At 40.8% G+C, this 17,532-nt stretch overlaps 1 protein-coding gene across 3 annotated transcripts in view; it reads right to left on the reverse strand.

Moving 5' to 3' along the window:
* Positions 1-3,260: 3,260 nt before the first annotated feature.
* LOC140995137 (AT-rich interactive domain-containing protein 3B-like) overlaps positions 3,261-17,532 on the reverse strand; it is a 53,312-nt gene continuing 39,040 nt past the window's right edge. For all 3 annotated transcript variants that reach the window (XM_073465075.1, XM_073465073.1, XM_073465074.1), the window contains exons 5-9: positions 9,550-9,733; positions 7,728-7,987; positions 5,791-6,063; positions 5,231-5,323; positions 3,261-4,985 (exon numbers count right to left, since the gene is read on the reverse strand). In XM_073465075.1, coding sequence (XP_073321176.1) covers positions 4,792-4,985; positions 5,231-5,323; positions 5,791-6,063; positions 7,728-7,987; positions 9,550-9,733 — 1,004 coding nt within the window. In that variant the 3' untranslated portion in view covers positions 3,261-4,791. The remainder of the gene's footprint in view (positions 4,986-5,230; positions 5,324-5,790; positions 6,064-7,727; positions 7,988-9,549; positions 9,734-17,532) is intronic.

The following is a 17,532-nucleotide window of genomic DNA, read 5'->3' on the forward strand; positions in this document are numbered from 1 at the left end:
AAAAAGGCATGTTTAATGTCATGGTTAATTTAGCTCCAGTCTGACCCCGGTGTGCACTCAATGGTCCAGAACTATCACCGCTCGGAAAATACAGAAAGAGTTTGCACTGCAAGAGCAGTTTTCTTGCTTGTATTTTGACATTTCCTGATAATGGTGTGCTAAGAGGAACACAATGGTTTGCAGTGTGATTAAGGGGAAGCTGACGTACTGAGCTAGCTTGAGAAATGTAATTTATATCTACATATTGGCACTTCCCAAAGCTATGACTCATAAAAAGCCCGGGCTGTTGTGCTTGTGAAAACACCAAATGGATGGATTTCAATCATCGAGACTTGAGGTGGTATTTCTTGTTCCTCGGAACTTGCTGAACCTGTGAACAGAAGCTTGCCTATGGAGTTTTTGTAAAGTGTGTAAATTTGTTCGCATCATGTTACTGGAACTACACTTTCGAGGTTGTGAAAAATTATCTGGGTGTTTCACCAAGCTTCTTATCTTCATGTTGTAGCAAAGGAAAAAAAAAAGATTAACAGAAATGGGTGGGGGTCATACATTTGCATGCACCATATCTGGTGATAACAGCGGCCCCATGACTGTTCAAGGATGAAAAACAAACACACACACATGAGAATAAGATATAAAGTAAAACTTTATCATGACATACAAGTTTAAAGCCCTGAGAACCATATCTTTATATTACTAATATGAACAAAACTGAATGTGTGAAAACCACTTTGGAAAAGTGCTCCTCTTAAATACAATCAGCACAAACCAGTTTTTACAAGCATTCATGTGTTTTGTCCTATTTTTTGTTTGCTTTAATCAAAGAGAAAACTATAATATCAGTAATATCATTATTATCATGTCCATAATAATAATAACAGTACAAAAATATGCACAAACCCCACAGTTGAATTAATATACGGAGCATTGTACAAGCCAAAAACAACATAAAATTGATAAATGAGGTATTCGATAACCACTTGCATATGCGCCTGTTTTTACACAGATCAGGTTAATTTTTTTAAAACAATTTAAAACTGAATTAACTCCAAAATCATCCGAGAGACAAACGGTTCTGCAGACTCCCAACTTCACAGCTTCCTGAGTGACGAGACCTAGCCTGCAGTTACTGACGACAACAATACGAAAAATGCAACACCAAAACCAAAGTAGCATTCAGCCAAGTGACCACAGCTTTCGTCAGTACTCGTCCCCCAATGCAGCTTCAACGTCCGACGCAACAGTGACTGCAGCCCACTGCCCTGAGGTATTGTTGTATGACGAGGTAGGAGCGGTCTCTAAAACACACACACACACACACACACACACACACACACACACACACACACACACACACACACACACACACACACACACACACACACAGGTACAACACCTCATATATACTCACCCATGCAGCAAGTCAGGTGGCAAGAGGCTAGAGGACATTGGAGGGTTGCGAGTTCAAAGCCCAGAAATGAGAGGTGGAGGACCAACCCTCAACACCCCAAACAACAAACAACCTTCGACAACAGAGGACGACAGTTCCCAGGTAACAAAATGGGATGCTTATGGTGGAGAACTTTCCCCATTTAAGTAAAGATTTTAAAAAATGTCCACTCTTATGTCTTGTCCTGTGATATCATAAATGTGAAGTGGCGCCACCTGCTGTATTCTTAATGGTATTACAAGGGTATGTAGAAGCGATCCTCCTATGGTAGAACTGCACCCACATACGGTTTATGCTGAACCTGCTTGCACACACGCACACACACACGCACACACACTCACGCTTACACACAAAGGCAGTGAAGCTACACTATCAAACAAACAGTCATTGCTTCGACTAAGCAGATGAAACAGAAAGCTTGGACTTAGAAACAAGAAAATGTTTTAGTAACACTGCCTAAATGATTAAGCTCAACTGTCACTAAAAACAAGGTCCACCAGGAAAAAAAATTAACACAAATAAATAGTAAAAGTCAGTTGTTAACGCCACAGCATGAATGACAACTGGTGTCTAAAGGCTGATTGAATTGCTTACCAAAATTAAAAGTGATTACTCTCCGAAGGATTAAGCTCGAAGAGAAAGACATTTTCCCAGCCAGTCGAGTAGTCAAACCTGCACTGGCCAGATCTCACCAGCAACTACTTTAAGGCAGCATCTACAGTTCTCACCTTTAAAAAATACAGTTATGTGTCATACAGGGTTCTGAAGGGTACACCAAAAGGACTCAACGGCACCGCCCTCAAAGCCCTCCAAGCTTCAACTATGATCTACACTGCAAAACGTCTGCAAAACCCGACACGTAATGGCTAAATTACAGTCTAATAAAAGCAACAAGGCTGCCCACCTCAGATCACACTGGGCTTAAAGAGGTTTCTAAACAGTTAAAATGCCTCACATTCAACACAGATAAAGCTAGAAAATTCATTTTCATCCTTTGCGGTATTTCAAAATGCTAAAAACTGAATTTAAAGGGAGGAAAATACCTTACAATTGGAGGGATAGTCCAGCTGTTTCTGGATTATCAGAAAAGTGGGCGTTTAGCAGACCACCCCCAAGAGCTCATAAGTGTAAAAGTTTACAATAGGGACACAGCTCAGGAAAGTCACAGCATCTTGGGGCTACTGTTCTGGATATCAAGACTTAAATATCTGCCAACAAAAAAGTCCATCTGTACATAACATGTCATCAGATTTAAATCCAGTTTTATATGGACTTATTTCCATTGTAACTCTCCAATATTCATGCCGTAAAATTTGAGACAAGGGAATTCACCTCATCTCAAGATATATTAACTCAAAATCAGATTCATTGAGATTTGAACATTTTTGCGCAGTCCTTGAACTGCCTTGCTGTGCACCACAGCAGGTGTGGGCAGGATCGTATGAGGGATCAATCAAGGGAAGCGACCTGGCTAGTCTTTGGTATCTAGCTGTGCAATAACCAGAGGCTAACGTGAACCAGAAGATTAGGGTGGTCAAACACTGGTCACATGATTGTACACATGCATATCATTTCGCCGCTGTCGTGAAAGAAGACGTGCTGACTGCGATTCAGGTGTTTGCAGTCCACTTAAGGTTAACATGGTCGTTTGTTATGACATTTTTTGACCCCTGCGACCTTGAAACCTGTCAACAATCCAAAGAATCTATGTGTGTCAGTGAGGAACTAACTATTCTTGTTCTCTTCCCTGAAATAAATGTAGATATATCACTCTTCTCAGAGAACAACTTGAGGACCCCCCCCCCCCCCCCCCCAAAAAAAAAAATAAAGAAGGAAAAAAAACAGAAGAAAGCATAAAAACAAGTTCTACAAGTAAATACAGGAGGAGAGATAGCAAGCCCATCCCAGTTCTGTTTGTCCCCAAAAACCACCAGCAGCGTGTCGGTTTAAGTTCAGTCAGAATTTCCATCTCGGGTTGAGGCGTCAAGTCTCGATGGCTTCTCAGCCGTGTGAGGTATGTAGTGTAGCTCTCCTTTTGAGAGAGTCTGATGAGGTATTGTTGAACAGTCATGTCGACTTGTGCATTCTTCAGGTATGAATCCTTTTTTTTCCTTCTTCTTTAAATTAACAGTGATTCCTTGCAGTTGTCACATTGTTTCCTGAGAGAGACGCCCTCCAGAGCAGAGAGGCCAGTATGAGGTACGAGAACTACGCACTGACGATGACACCGTCAGATTGACTTGCAGCACTGCAGCTGCAGCTGGAGGAAGGATGCACAAACAAAATGGGGGGGGGACAACAAAGTCAAATCTGATTCTGTACTATTTCTCTGTAACATAGACAGGAGCTGAGGTGAAGAAATGAGCTCAGGGTCTGCTAGGCCTGCTGTGGGTGTATTAGAGTTGCTGTTCCCCCGACTTTGTGCGTTACATGTTTAAAGACAGCTTGTGCAGACCTGCAATAAGTTGAATTTTAGGTGGACATAGAAATCCTGTGCATTGCTAGTGAGGGTTTAAAGTTAGGTGAAATCAAGTCCATATTTTGTAGGTTTGTGTACATCATTAACCCTCCAACCATTCTAGTGAACTTGACATGTTCTTATGATTGTATGATATGCTGATCTACAGCATCTGATCATTCACTGGTTTGAGTTCAGCAAGAGTCTACAGCGTGTCAAAGAAACCTGAGCGGCCCGGGTTGGAGGCCTGTCACTGAAGTGGGTGCTCTGTACATGAGGTCCCAACTGGTCAGAGTTACCTGACTTCCCCTGATTGCAACTAGGTCAAAAAGAATACAAAAATAAAGTTGATTCAGGTTAAATATACTACAGCTCCTGAGGTAAAGACACCACTGCAGGTTACTTGATTTGAGGTATGTAAAAAGAGAAAAACTAAAAATAAAATCATTCTAAAACACAAAATCAAAAAGACAACAAAATGGCAACAAGCAAACAAAATGTCCTAAGATAAAACTTTTCAAGTTCAGTTGTGACTACACCTGTCAGTGGGTTTTGGCTGAGCTGATTGTGTTTAGCATGTACATTAGGATTAACAATTGTATGTGAGTGTAGATTGTGTATATCTGTGAGTGTTTGTAGTGTGGTGTGTGTGCGTGTTTGTATGTTGAATAAAATGCATAGCTGTGCATTTGGGCACGTGTTGTCATACAATATTCTTGGGCTCTGTGTTCATGATTGGACAGCCAAGAGGTTGACAGGGTTGATGAGGTATTTGTTGTGCAACAGTTTGTTATTCTTATCGGTTTCTCATTGTACTGTATCTTCTTGCTGGGCCTCCCGGTGGAAGAAAGGCCTGGGGAACAGGTACAAAGGGCAGCCTGAGTTAGGGTGACCCACTGGGGGTCGGCTCAGCCGAGCCAGGACCCTTGGAGGAGGAAGAGGACGTGGGGCTGAGGGTCTGAGCCAGGGGTGCAGAGAAGCCAAAGCTAGTGCTGGTTCCAGCAGGGGAGGCTGAAGCAGCAGCAGCCGACACAGCAGGCCCCGGGGCCCCTCCAGACTTCTGGGCAAACAGGGTTCCTGTGGGAATACAGGAGACATCTTTATCACTACACAAGTCAAGGTTACATGTTTAGGTAGTGAAAGTGAACTTAATAACCTGACTAAAAGAAATCACATGGTGGTGGAAGCATAAATCCAACAAATGTACAAACTTTTTAGCTCAGAAGTCAGCATCATCCTGAACTGATGGAATCAAAGTATTGAGCACATTATTTTCATTATCAAGAATATTTAGCATTTAATAACCCCACCCCCATACAAACCTGAGTAGATTGTGCCGTTGACCTCCACTGAGACAGTGATGCTGGCATTTCCATTGGTTGAGATGCTAAGAGACATGTCCTGCTGCTTCTCCTCTGAAGGAACAGAATAATAGGTACATTGAGGATTTTGAGGCACATTCACGTAAAACGGTTCAAACACTGTAGCTCCCTTCAGCGCAATTTACTGCCACATGTACAAGTGATGTTTTGAGCCAGTGCTCCTCTTCAGCTGTATTCATGTGACATACTTCCTATAAAATCTCAACATTGATACATTTTGATGTAGTGGGCTTATAATAGCATCCAAAATGCTACCAGTAAATACTTCTGCAATCATTTTTTTTGTATTTTGTATCTGTACACGACATGAAAGGTCTTTTAGAAGGTTATTAACAGTTACAGTAGAGGTTACCGTGACAGAAAGTAACTTTAATACATTTTTATTCATGTTTGTGGAAAATATTAATAAATAAATTATGTGACAAACCAATGTGGCGAATCTTGTGAAGTACAACTTTCCTAGTACTAAGTTTCTCTTTTGACTGAATGGCAACACTGACCTCTGGTGGTGATAGTGGGGGCACCCAGGCGCAGGTTCATGGGCATTTGGGAAGCCATGGCCAGCAGGTTGTGTTGGAAAGCCTGCTGCATCAGACGCTGCTGCTCTTCTGCCAGACGGGCCATCTTCCTCTCTGGACCCTCTCCAACACCCGTCTCTAGCTTTTCCCTCAACTGCTCCAGCGTGGCGGCTCTTGCAAAACCTGCAACCTGCTGCTGACCCAGGGCTAGTGCCATGGAGGGTCTTGCAGCCATGATGGAGGGGGTCAGATCATCTGGAAGAGAGAGACGTGGAGGGTTGGTTTTGAATTCTCACCAAACTTCAGAATGGTTGTCTGTGTGTGAGCCACACAGGGAGCATGCTGCCATTTTCCTGGATATAGGATAAATGGGTATTATAATGGATGGGTAGATAATCTAACATTCCATTACTTCCAAGGGAGAATATTGTAATGTAATAATTATTTCATCAAATTTAAGAAAAATTAACTCCAAGGCAACGTTTTTTTTTTATATACAAAATAAATGACTCCAAGGGATTTAAGTTGTAATGGTGTTTATAGACCACCAGTACAGAACAATCTTTCCCAATTATCTTTCTTCATTCTGTACTTAGTTTTATTCTAATAAAATGAAACCATTCTTTATAAAGGTGATGGTGAAACTACTTCAAAAACCCTTGCTGGTTCCCAGAAGCCCACTTTATGAACCACTGATTTAAATAAAAACAAAACAGAGCTGGTTGTGAGCATGCAAAGCAGTTACACTTCAATAGAGACCGAGTCAGTCAAACCACGTGCCGTCCTACATGACCACATAAAGCATGTGTCAGGTAAGTGAAATACAGTGTTTTACACAAGTCAAACTGTGGATACTATCGGGGGTCCACAGCGGAGTCACATTCCAGCCAAGTCAAGGTGACACCAGATAAGACAGCAGGCTAATGACAGTTATCAACAGGATCCTACTGATGTGGACCGAAGGCTTCAAAGTTCATAAAGTGCCCCCACAGCGTGGGAACCATGTTATTAATCAGTAGTAAAGATGAGCACTCTTAGCAGCCCCAGGCTAAATTGGTTTACACATGACTCTTAAACACCTGGATGGACTTCACACACATGCGCACACACACACATGCGCGCGCGCGCGCACACACACACACACACACACACTCTCATATAAAAACACTTCAAATGCGCACACACACACTGATGGTGGGATACAGTGCAGGGAAGGAACGTGACTTGCTGCGAGAATTTAAAGCACAAATATAAAAGCAAAGTCTCTTTCTAATTGTTCTGTGCTGAACCACAAATTGCTTCTCTGAGGACATCATAGTCTAACCTCTGATACTAAAAATGGCTCCTTAAATCATTAAAATTACAACCTTGTTTGTGTTTATCCACCGATTATATGTAGTTTTTCTAAATTGCGACAGAGGGCAGTATTTCCCTATAAATACGACCACCATTTCCACATGTCTCAGCACATCCGTAACTGGAATGCTCCAGTTCAATCCAACCAGTAGAGAGCCACATTCTCTGACGTAAACATTTACCTAGTTTAATATAACCACCATCGAGAAAGGTTTCTGATGTGCTCTTTTTTTTTCCCAGGAGCACCCTTTATGACCCTTCATAGTTGCACACATGTATATCTGAGAGCTGCCTGTTTACCTGCAAGTAGGCTTTTTTTTTTTTAGGACATGCCGTAAACTTTTTTTCCCCACATATCTTCTTGTGGAATAAATATGAGCCTTCTTCTTATGCTGCCATTAAACTATGTGATCATTTTCAGAGACTATACACTAAGTGGCGTAAGAATTGTGTCAGTAATGAGGTTACTGCCTTTTCAAGTGAATGGTTTCATTAGATATAAACGTAGGTTTTGTATAAAGGTTAACATTTGTCTGATTATGTTCTCCATGTCTGGTTCCTACCTTTCTTCAGAGAGGGTCCTGGTGAAGCCTGCAGACCGTTGAGGGCCCCTGAGGCCCCTGCCCCCAGAGCTGAAAGGTGCATCTTGGGAGGTGAGAGGATGTGGGGAGCTGTGCTGGGAGAGGGAGAGAAGCGGAAGAGGCTGCTGCTGTAGCTCGGACGACGACCCTCGCGTCGGTTACTGTCAATGGCGGCCTGAAGCTCACCTGGGGAGCTGAGGCCTTTCCTCTCGCACTCATATGGGTACAGGTATTTCATGTACCTTAAGAGGAAAACACACATACAGAAGACAATACATCAGATCACCACAGAAACATTAACATGGCAAGTATTGGCAGAAAGATTGCTCGGTCCAGCTCTAATGCCTGCTCGTTATGATGTTTTGGCTTGAAAACTGTCAAATCTTAAGAATATCAACTTTAGTAAACTACATAAGCACATTATACTAGCTGTGAATCCAAGAACTGTAATCTCCCTCTTTAAAATGTTTTTCTAGTTGAACAGTGTCTAAATAAACATTCAAAATACAGTTAAGGTAGGAAATCAGACAACGCCTCGAAATGCACTGCAGTAAAGTGCAGCTGTAAAACCCGGATTCGCAGTCAGCGAATATATTATACAGATTTCTCCCTAAACCAGTCGTAAACTTAAACCAAGGTTGTTTTATTTTAAGTGAATTGGTTGATTTAAGATGCTTCCTAGTGATCATTTTGTTTATTGTCACTGCATTTTTAATGAAGGTGTAATGAGAGGACAGGATCTGTGGTCACAGGATTTCCTTAAGGTGCATTTATGACTACATTTTACAGTCTGCAACTGTGCTGTGATATTGATTAATTTGTGAATCTACTATATTTGACTTTAAAGCCAGTTTCAGTTTTCAGTTTGGTATCTGGATGGATCTTGGATAGAAGAACACATTGCTATGAAGAATATTCTTTGATTTTATCCACAGTATTTTTGTCATAGTGATTCTGCCCCTGTCCTTCATGAACATTCACACATGTAAAAATCCTGTTTGACACCTGGTTAGATGCATACTCATGGCCGAAATAACAATTGTGCATGCTGAGTACAATTGGATGACATCACAGGGGCTCTACAAGTATGCATAGTCACAGCTCCGGTATTTTTTCCATCCCACAAGAACATACAGTACTGTGTGTGCTGACTGCATAATGGTGGAAAAGAAGCACAGAGGATCAATAAGAAGCTAAGAGCAGTGTCCATTAGATAGAGTTAGCGGAGCAATGCAACACAACATTAAAAATACATAAAGGTTCATTAGGGCACCCTGCTAGTGGACAGGATGGAGAGGTGTTACATCTACTAAAGGCTTTCCATCAAGAGAGCGGGAGAGTTTTAGTCGAGGCTCAGCATACAAGCTGTCAGTCAAACCCCACCTTAGTCATTGTGAACTCTGACCCAAATCACGTCAATAAATCTATGGGAATCAATGGACTCTATGTGTGATGTCATGGCTGGAGGGATTGAATGTGAAGAGGGAAGGTGGCCTAGTGGGGGAAACAAAATTGCGTGTGTATAAACACACAGGCAAGGGTTAATATTGACATCCGTGCTCATATAAACACACACACAAATCCACATCCTCTAATATTACACGCACACACGTGTATTTATGGCATAAGGAAGGTGTTTGTTTCTAGCTGAGAAGTCACCCACTTGGATTCTATGTTTAGTTCAAGCAAATTCAAAGCAAAACAGACAGACTGGATATCTGGGTGCTAACAGGACATTTATAGCTGCTAATGCCAATGAAATGAATTTCGCTGGTTATTTTGTGACACAGATAGAAAGACTTACTGTGTGCGCAGGGTGAAAGCTGCACTAGTGATGGAGGTAGGCAGGTTGAGTCCCTTTGTGATTTCTCTCCAGATCTTCTTGTTGATAACCTCTACCAGGCCTCCCTTCTCTGTCACCAGCTTGTACAGCATGTACAGATCCAGGACCTGCTTGGCCATGATAGGGATACGATTGACTGGGGTTCCTATAGAGGGGAGGAAAACCATAAATTAAATCAATCTAGCATAAATCATCAATCTGAGTCGGATTAGCTCAGTGACGCACAATGAATGGTGGATTATTTTAGAGTGCATTAGTGTATCACATGGACTTGTATTTTTTACCAAACCCTAATGGGAATGGAAGCCATATTCCTGACAATTCCTCTCATGTGCATCCCTGCAGAGACACATAAGCACCTAACACAGAAAATAGATTGCTACAGTGAAAATGAAAATTCTGCATTATGCATTAATTTAACCACCAATCAGTGTTGAAACCCAGGCTCATTTTGTGACCTTTAGGTACAGATCTAAGCGCTGTCAGGATGCTGATAAAAACATGGGTGGCAGCCTGTAGGCTGCAGGGCTGTTAAATTTGGCTTGAAAACATATTAGCCCAGTTAAGGCAATCTGGCTTGACCTGGAAAAGGGGATTCACAAACAACACAAAGCAAAGCTGCTCCAGACTTTTGATACAGATGCATTAATCTTGTCAACAGCTTATCTGCACTGAAGCTTGCAGGAAGCGTGTGTGTGGGGGGAGGCAACGAGGAGGGATGCAACAGAATCAAAAAGTGCAATGTGCAACAGTGTAAGCATGGAGTGGGAGGAGGGGACTGGGGATTGTGACGACCTGCTAATCCATGGGCAGCGGTGGGTGGGGGGCTCCTGGATAGGCAGTATAATGAAGCTTATTTAGAGGATTGTACTAAGTAAATCCACACCCCTCTGCTGTTAGTGCTGTCGGGCCCAGCGCAGGGGAGTAGTACAGATTTGCCCTCACAGCTAATGCCAGGCAATCCTTCAGCCCCTCCACAGGCTGCTCTTAACCTGGAATCAGACTCATTAATGACTTTGTAAAATAGCAGTGTGATCAGGCCATGAAGATTAGCCCTGATTCATTTTCTTAAGTTAGCAACATGTTTTAAAGCCATGTGCAAGGGGCCTAGGTGAACACATGGACCTACATAAGTGTGGAGATCAGGGAGGTGTGTTAGCACCGTCAGGCTGCTACGGCTCTGACTACTTATTACTGGTTGTCATGGTGGTGGCTTTTTTGATTGTTGTGTTCACTAAAAATCACTCTTTGAGTTTGTCTTGAAGCATAGCAAACACAGTGGACTGTGTTTGGATAAGGTGGGAGAGAATAGTAATCTGTTAATACACGCCATTATGGAGCAGTGGTTCTCTATATGGTGGTTGGGAAACCTGATGAGGCTGTGACATTGAACAATCATTGTTTGCCACCACTCCTCATTCTACATGTTGCAACAGTGAAACAAAGGGATGTGAGTACGGTTATTATGGGTTGCAAGCAAAAGAGAATAGGAACCTATTGCAGCGGTCTATACATTCAAACACAGACCTGCAAGGGATTATAGGCAGCCAGCATATCACATAAAAAGCAGTAATACATGTAGGAATACGATATGTAGAGTGTAACCAGTTTATTATGTACACCTTTAAAATCTCATTCAATCCAATACACCCTCCCTGCAAAAACAATCATACATTTGTCAAGTTGTAATGTTTACTTCCATTTAGGGATGAAAATTTTAAGCGATTTCTTGAACTGACAGTCGGCTTCCTTAACAATTCGATTATCTGTATTCATTAGTAATATATAAAAAATATTTGAAGTCTGTCACTCAACCTGTTTGTCACTCAACTGGCCAAACGAAATCCAATCCATATTGAGGACTACTAAATGGCTTAAATGTAACAATATCAAGTACACAATGTCTTCAAGTATTTTTTTAATTACAATTTATATTTTCTTTTACCATTTATATTTTCTTTTACCATATATAATATATATAATATATATAATATATATATATATATATATACATACACATACATACATACACATACATACATACATATAGTCATCTGTAACAAGATACTTTTTGATGTAATTGTGCCCATCTCTGATTGTTAATTAATGCATTTTTAATCAGATAAATTCTTAACTTTGATAAATCATTTAATGATCCATCATTAACATCCCTACTTCCAATGATGTAAATCAATATAGAAAATAAATATAAATGTATTAGATTGTATTAGATGGTGTGATATATATATATATATATATATATATATATATATATATATGTATATGTATATATATATATATATATTTATATATACATATATATATACATACATATATATATACATACATACATACATACATACATACATACATATATATATATATATATGTGTGTGTGTGTGTGTGTGTGTGTGTATATGTAAGTAAAGTAAATAAATCTGTAAGCAACAGCACAGCGAACTGTATGTGGTTAATTTTGTTCAGCTTGTTAAAGCTTCAGAATATTCTGTTCTGGGAAAACAGCCATCTTATCTCCAGAGCCAATTAACAATTAGCAAAACAAGAGGGTCCTTGCCAAGATGCCTGATGCCTTGACAGATAATTCGGATTAGCTATAGTGACAGGAGAGGAGAGCAACAATTATTTTAATTATTTTTAATTATTTAATGTCTGTTAAGCATCAGGTCTGTACTCCCATTTAGTAAAATGAATTAAATTAGCTATTAACCATCAAAATGCATATTCATAGTTTTTTATTTTATTTTAACAGTAGGTTGTAGCCATTTTCAAATTGGACATAATGTCTGCCACCAACAGTTGTCAACAGAGCAGAGCAGTTGTTTGATACAACTTTTCAAAAACAGCTGCAATCACATTAATTACATATAGACAAATACATAAATGTATATATAGATTACAACCAGTATAATAATTATAATAATGTAACAGATCTGTTGAATAAATTGTCAATTTAAAGAAAACAAATGTTTTTTTACATTCCTATCAGACTGAAAAGAAGGTACATTTTTCTCTGAGGAGGAATAATAAACTAAATGTATATGGCAGACCTTCCACTACATTGCTGGGCAGTAGCAACATTTCCAGACCACGCAGTGGATCAAAGCAGCAGGAATGCTTCGCTGCCAGCACTTCGTCAGTTATTTAATGCAGCGTTGGACATCAATCCTGCATCAAACAATTAGTACAACTAGCAGGGTCAGAGATCAGCCAGGGGTTATCGATGTGTGAATTAAACTGCAGGTCAGCAGGAAGCCACGTTTTCATACTGGCCCGGACGTGAACAATGAGAGCACAACAAATGAGACACAACAGCCACGGGCCCATAGTGACAGGCCAGCAGTTAGTTAGGCTTTAATTCATGCCTATGCTTTTATTCACACCTTTATCAGTATCTGCTGTCAGATCAGATCTGATTTAATGTATTTACACAGGACTAATTTAAGGGCACCGTAACCAAACAGGGCCATCCAAAAAACAGATTAATTACATTATATGTACTATCCATCTTAAGTAAACCAGAGGTGGTTTTGAAACCTAAAGCAGCATTAATTAGTCAACATTTGACATCAGCCAGGTTTCACATTTCGACCTGGACCGACCCCATCTGAAAGCACTGGGAAAGCGCCTTTCATAATACCGCAATTGACCAAAAATCACATTAGCAACACTTGGCCAGTTAGCCAGAGAGTTCCCTAATTTGGGAGAATCAACGTGCCGCCTGCCTTTGGTGTCCAACATCTGTTCGGTTTCCAACCCTGCAGACATTTAGCTCTAACAGGCTTAATTAGACCAGTCCAAAACATCTCTTTTGATCACAGCAGCCTCACAGTCCCCTTAATGTGCGCTCTATTCTGCCTTTTCAACTTTATTGTTTATTAGAGACATCGTGATCTGCTACGATACCATACACTTCATGGCATTTGGCCATGCAGGCCTCAAGTAGACAACTACTAGGTATTTCATCTCTCTGTAAAGCCCTGATTTGTCCACTCGGCTGCTCTTAGCCAATCTGTAATTGGCTGCAGGCTTCACCTCCCATCATCCTTTGCCCCGGACTGATTTTCCCCCAGGGACAGGGCCATCAGGAGCCTAGTGATTAATGGCACCAGGGGTCAGAGGTCACTCTGGTGGGAAGTGCCGTGGCTGAGGGCCCCTGAACCACTCCCTAAGTCCTTCCTCCAACTTCCACAGTGAACACAAGAGCCACACGGTTAGTCTTCAAACGGCTAGACTTCAAATGATAAGGAACACAGATAGAGTCAGACGGAGGGGAAAAAGGTTTCGACAAATACAGGCCTTTTAGGGATAACATGTTTGGAGAGTCTGATATCATTTTGTGCAGATAATCTATATCTTTATGTTTGATAAATGTCATGCCTGTGATGATGGTAAAATAATTTACAGAATTCCCTCGAAGGAAGAATAAATCTCTCCATTGACATCAACAGAATGATAAAACACATTCATGCAAACTCAATTATACAGTAAAATATGTAACTGAGTAAAAGGCCTTTAGCTGTTCCGTCAGAGGCTTGAGGCATTTATCACAACCATACACAGTTTGTAACTATTACTTGTACTGCGCATCGAGCTAAACAGACAGACCGAGACAGACTGTCCATATGAATCAAACATTAACATTTCCCACCCCACATCAGAGCACAGCAGCCTATCTCAACGTGTGGACAAAAAAAGCGAACAAGGTCACTTTATCTGACCCCTGACCTATTTTTAGTAGGAAACAGCTGTTCACATTAAAGGGCCTCTATAATAAATCAATTGGGTGCCCCTGACGCCAGTAGTGGTAAATTACATATCGCCGACTTCACATGATGGGCATTTTTTAAATAATTAAGTCACAGAGTGACAGCCTTCCAGCAGACAACACACAGGAAATGAATTTTTTACTGAATGAGCATTGGCTGGTGTGAGGTTTCAACACCATCTACAGTGAAAAGAGAGGGGGAGAAGGAGAGGGAGAAAAGGAAACACAACATCATCTCATGGTCTTTGGTTGCTTTAATTCTGATGATCAATTTAACAATTATTCTGTTGAATTTTTCTGCTTTTTTGACTCTACTGACAGGAGTGCAGATGCAATGAGAGCATAAGACAAACAGAAAAAGAGCAGAGGTAAATAAAAAGACAAAGTGTGAGAAAGAGAAAAAAAGAAAGGACTAAGAGCGAGAGACAGTTGCTGCCTTTAGGAGGGAAGGAAGGAAGGATGGAAGGAAGGGGGAAAAAAAGGAAGGGGGAGGTGTAGTAGCCGGCCAGCTGGAGAAAGACTGGATTACGGCTGTAAGGAAGGTGTCAGCCAACACAAACAGCCCCTGGCCTCATGGCAGTGTCTGAGGCCTTTCAGAGCACCCGCACCCCTGCCACCCAACAACCCACACCTTCCTTCCAACCACCATATCTACACACCAGATTAGACCCAACCAGGACTTTATCTCACTCTCTGCACCTCAGACCATTTCCTCAGTTCAACTGAAGTACATTCATTTCCCTTACTGGCACAACGTTACTAAGAAACTGAAATGCCAAAGCAGTTCATAAATTATCCACTATCAACAACACTTTCTGAACTAAAGCATTTCAAGAAGATACATTATTTGAATTCATTCTTTTATGAATTCCCACATAACATGCTCTAGTGTTAGGGCCCCACCATTTGTTATATTCTGTATAATGTATTTTTTGTTTTTTTTTAGAAAAAGGGATTAATCTATCAGGTAATTCATCTAAATGCAAAAGTAATTCATGTTTGCCAACAAGTTTTAAAAATTTAGCATGGTTTGAGGAAAAATCAATAGAGAACAGCCCAAACCCTTCATTCACACGGGACAGAGAGACACTGACAGAAGAGACAAGTGTCTGGACTCCACATGCTAAGAGTTTACTTTATGTCAGGCAGCCCCCTGACTGTTTAGTTTATATGTGCATACGTCGGGGCAGCATATTGTCAGGACCCTGCTGTAGCCTGGGGCATGTTTGTTTTATTTTTAATGCATGGCCAGGGACATAAAAGGTAAAAAAGCCTTGAGTGTATGGAATTTGCTATCTTTAGTACAGGCAGAGCCACCACTCGCACAACAGACCAATTCATATCAAGTGTTAAGATATGTACCCTCCACATAAGGGAAGTTAAATGTAATGTTACACTACAGATACATTGCTATTCTAAGCATGAAGCTAAAGCTACAGCTGGTAGAGACACAGACAGAGAGATAAATAGAGAGGGACAGTTGTCTAATAAAGGCTATGATACGGTATGTGGGTCGATAGGCTTTACAGCGTTGGCTACATAGGTTTGATTCCTGTCATGTCAATAAAGTGCAATTAATGTGAATTGAAAGAGGGAGAAAGGCAGAGAGACAAACAAAGGGAGGGACAGAAAAGAGAAAGACATAATGACTTATCTTCTGCCAACTGTATATAACCTAATGCCTGACAACAGATGCTTTTCCACAATCTGTGAGTTTAAACTCAAACGTAAAAGACATCCTACAGAATAAACAACATTCGTCCCTGTGAAAAATATGTATCCATCTACAGAGGCATAAAGACAATGTGGTATGACATTAGTTACACAAATGTAAAGCAAACACAAAACAGAGAACACTCTTAATTTGTGCAATTAAGTGGCAATGCATCTGAACATGTGTCCGATCAGCTAAAAAAACATATTTACTAGGTCTGACAAATGCAAAATACAAATTTTATTATTCTAGGAAGATCAAATATCACCAGAACCTTCTCCTTTGTCTCTTCCTCTCAGTTTTCCTGCCTCCGTCTTAATAAAAAGAACACGTACTAGAGGGGGAAAAAAGGCAAACATCCAATGATGGATACATCTCTTGAAGCTATATTTACCCAGGAAACAGTGAGAGTAGCTTCTTTGTAAGAATTATTACAGTGGGCAGGCAGCCAGTATGTTGAAGGAGCTGTCTTCTGTGCACTGTCAACTGTGGCAGCCAGTGGTGTAAAACATCACAAAACTGGCGAGGCTCCAAACAACAGCCAGAAGCTGTAAATCTCACTGGGTGCTGTTCACACACTGTGGAGGCTGTCAGACTACAAATAATGTCACTATTAGAACTTGAATTACATGATTAGAAGTTTGTCAAGTGCAATCTGGCCATGAATCTCTGCACTGTTAAGCCTGATACAGTTTCATATGACGATTAAAGTTCTGTTAACTGCTTTGTCCAGCCTTAAACTTTTGACAGTTATGCCCGTGAAACATCTTTGAACTGAATGAGTGAGAAGAACATGAAGAACGAGAGACAGAAAGAGAGGGAGAAACATGACTCCTTCTCCGTGGGTCATGAAGATGGGTCACCTGTGAGATAGAGGGGGAGGGGGATTGAAAAGGTTGGATGGTGCGAAAAGTGAGATGGCCTCTCCAACTGTAACCCAAGTCTCCTCAATCCCCAGAGAACCGGCAGATCAACTGACTAGACCCCAATCAACGCCGACTGATATGGAGCTGACAGAGAGATGGATGAATGGATGGATGAATGGAGGGAAGGATGGTTGATGTCTCCTATGCTACATAGTTATTCAGGGTCACTGGTGTGTCATCTTCTTAAGGATTTCAGAAAGAGAGAGAGGAGGACATCTTACAAGTGTATGCTAGAAAGGGAATATTCTGGTTTTTGATATTTTTGCCACCTTGTCTCTTCATAGTTGGAAAAATGTGTCACTTTACAGGAATACATCACAATATATTTAACAAATAATCATGGAGAGACGAGGAGAAAAGACTCTCGAACCACTTAAAAAAATTCAAGCAACACAAGTTTTAGGGCATGAAATTCATAGAAAAGGTTAAAAAAAATGAAATAGTCTATGGTTGAAGGAAATTTGATAGATATCTGCTTTACCATCTCCCCTACACATTCAAAATTTACATCCCACTGC

Source organism: Pagrus major, chromosome 4 (genome assembly GCF_040436345.1).
Source record: "Pagrus major chromosome 4, Pma_NU_1.0".
Lineage (NCBI taxonomy): Eukaryota > Metazoa > Chordata > Actinopteri > Spariformes > Sparidae > Pagrus > Pagrus major.